A 2,523-nucleotide genomic window follows, 5' to 3' on the forward strand; every position below is an offset into this window, starting at 1 on the left:
TAGGGCGCCTTGCCCGCGATGGGCGGCGGCGGCGGCGGCGGCGGCGGCGCCCGGTGCGGGTGTCCCGGCCGGGGCTCGCGGCGCAGGTGCAGGCGCTGGGTGTCTCGCAGGTTCTGGTAGGGGCTCTCCCGGGCCTGCAGGGGCCCCGCTCCGGCGGCGGCGGCGGCGGCGGCGGCGGCGGCCGCGGCGCCGGCGCGCAGGTCTCGGTTCTCCCGGCTTAGCCGGTCCACTTGGCCCTCCAGCTCTTCGATGCGCCTCCGCTGCGTCTCCAGCAGCTGCTGCTGCCCTTCGATGATGTTATTGAGCTCCAGCAGGTACTCCACGGCGCGGCTGGGGCTCTCCCCGGCGGCCCCCCCCGCGCCGCCCCCCGACTCGTCCATGGGGGCCCCGCTGCGGGCGCCCGGGGCCTCGGGCCACGGCCCCCAGAGGCGGCTGCCTCGGCCTCCTCCTCCTTTCTGTCCTCCCCCCCCGGGTCCCGGCGCTGGCGCTGGTGCCGGCCCGGGGGGAGGGGGCCGCCGGGGGCCGCGGGCGCGCACGGGGGCTGCAGGCCCGGGGAGGGGGGAGACAGGAGGGGCGGGGGGGGAGGAAGAGGGAGGGGGGCGACAGACGGACCTGGGGAGGGGGAGGAGGAAGGAAGGAAGGAGGGAAGGAAGGACCGAGCGAGCGAGGGAGCGAGCGAGCGAGCGATCGGCCGGCCCCGCGGAGCTGGCCTGGGCTCCGGCTCCGGCTCCGGCTCCGGCTCCGGCTCCGGCTCCGGGCTCCGGCTCCGGCACCGCTGCGGAGTCACTGCGCAGTGCCCAGACCAAGCCCGCCCCTGGGCCCGCCCTGGCCGGGACAGTGCCCGCCCTTGAGCCCACCCCTGGGCCCGCCTCTCCTGCTGCCCTCGGCTAGCTCCGCCCCCCTCCCTCCTCCTCCCGCACTCCTCCGTCCGTCCGTCCGTCCGTCCGTCCGTCCGTCCGTCCCTCCCTCCCTCCCTCCCTCTCTCGGGCCCGCCCAGAGCGCAGGACGCAGGCTGCAGCACCCCCCGGGGCCCGGCCGGGTGGGGCGGCGCTCCCCCTCCGCAAGGATAGCCGGCGCTTCCCGGGCCCGCCCACTGCCTTCTCCCCTACTTTCCCGATCCTTTGCTCCTCCTCCCCCTCCTCGGTCCTCCTTCCCCCTCTTCTCTCTTTCCCCTGAGACTGAGTGACACGGACCCCTCCCCAACTCGGCCACAGCACTGGAGGGGAGGAGAAGTTGAGCCAGCTGGGAGGGCTGCCCAGACCCTCCTCCGTCGCACCGGCGACCCTCGGGAAGTTGGGATCGGCTCCGATCTTCCCAGCCCTTGGCCTCCTCAAGGGCCCCGTTCGACTCAGGCTTCTCTGGTGCCGAAGCTCTCCCAGGCTTCCCGGCGCCCACGCGCTCTCCCAGGCTTGGGGGGGGGGGGGGGCAGACTTTGCAGCCTGGGGCAACTGGATTGAAAACAGAAATAAAACAACCACTCGGAGCGGCTCCCTCCCCCACCTGGCCTTTGCTCAGACCCGGGAAAGTTATTCCAAGATGGGCCACCGAACACTAGCCAGGCCCCTCCAAACTGCCAAGTGCTGGGTGGAGACACACAATGGAGTGCACCATTGGGAGGCCTGGCCTGGGAGTTCAGAGCCTTTGGCTGTGGGACCTTGGTCAATGAGTCAAGAAACATTTCTTGCCACCTACTACACGCCAGGCACTGTGGTGATAACAAATACAAACAAAGACAATCCCAGCCCTCAAGAGGCTTACGATGTATGGGAGGCGGACAAAATTCAAAAGAAAGCTGAAGGGATGGGAGAAGGTAAGTAAGTCTGGGACCTGATGGAGAAATCCCCAAAGTCCCACCTCCGAGGAGCTGGGCTGAGCCATCTCTTTAAATAGAGGCCCTGGAGCCTGTGGCCTCCGAGGGGCCCGATGAGACGTGGGCACCCAGGCACATTCAGTCTTGCAGGATAAATGACATTTCCCAGTGATGAGCTTCTTGGGGAAGGGAGCTATGATGGTACAGAGCAGGGGAGCTGGTGAGAAATGGGCCTCAGTTTCCCCAGAGAAGTCAGCAGAGTTGGCTCTGAGAGTCAAAGCATCAGTCCCTCCAGAGGGAGGGAGAGATCGTTGTTTAATCTGAAAGGCCGACTCAGCTAATTAGCCAGCTGTCCTGAGGGCCCCCAATGGGGGTGGGGTTACCCACAGCCTGTCACAAAGGCAGGCTCCTGATTCTGGCTCAGCTCTTGCTTGATACAGCACCTGGCTGCCTGGGAGCATCCCAAGAGAGGGAAAGTCTTTGCTGCCTCAAGCTCTGAGCCTAGCCTTGGGGTCCCTCCACGAAAGACCAAAGAGCTTGATTTTCAAACTCCCACATTACTCTGAAACCAAAGAGCAAGAGTGGAAGGCAAAGGAGCGGGAGAGACAGGCAGACTGATAGATACGGAGATCAAGAGACACAGAATCCCCCCACGGACCACATACTTGCTCACCTCCACCCACTTCCTGGACAGCTTCTTCACCTCCCTGTCT

At 66.5% G+C, this 2,523-nt stretch overlaps 1 protein-coding gene across 1 annotated transcript in view; it reads left to right on the forward strand.

Annotated features, from left to right (window-relative positions):
- The first annotated feature begins 378 nt into the window (after positions 1–378).
- The window catches only part of LOC114027229 (translation initiation factor IF-2-like), a 3,161-nt gene continuing 1,016 nt past the window's right edge, over positions 379–2,523 (forward strand). The window contains exons 1-3 of the mRNA XM_027841198.1: positions 379–886; positions 998–1,084; positions 1,184–1,810. Coding sequence (XP_027696999.1) covers positions 379–886; positions 998–1,084; positions 1,184–1,810 — 1,222 coding nt within the window. The remainder of the gene's footprint in view (positions 887–997; positions 1,085–1,183; positions 1,811–2,523) is intronic.

The sequence above is a fragment of the Vombatus ursinus genome, unplaced genomic scaffold (genome assembly GCF_900497805.2).
Source record: "Vombatus ursinus unplaced genomic scaffold, bare-nosed wombat genome assembly UNPS02014853.1, whole genome shotgun sequence".
Taxonomy (NCBI): Eukaryota; Metazoa; Chordata; class Mammalia; order Diprotodontia; family Vombatidae; genus Vombatus; species Vombatus ursinus.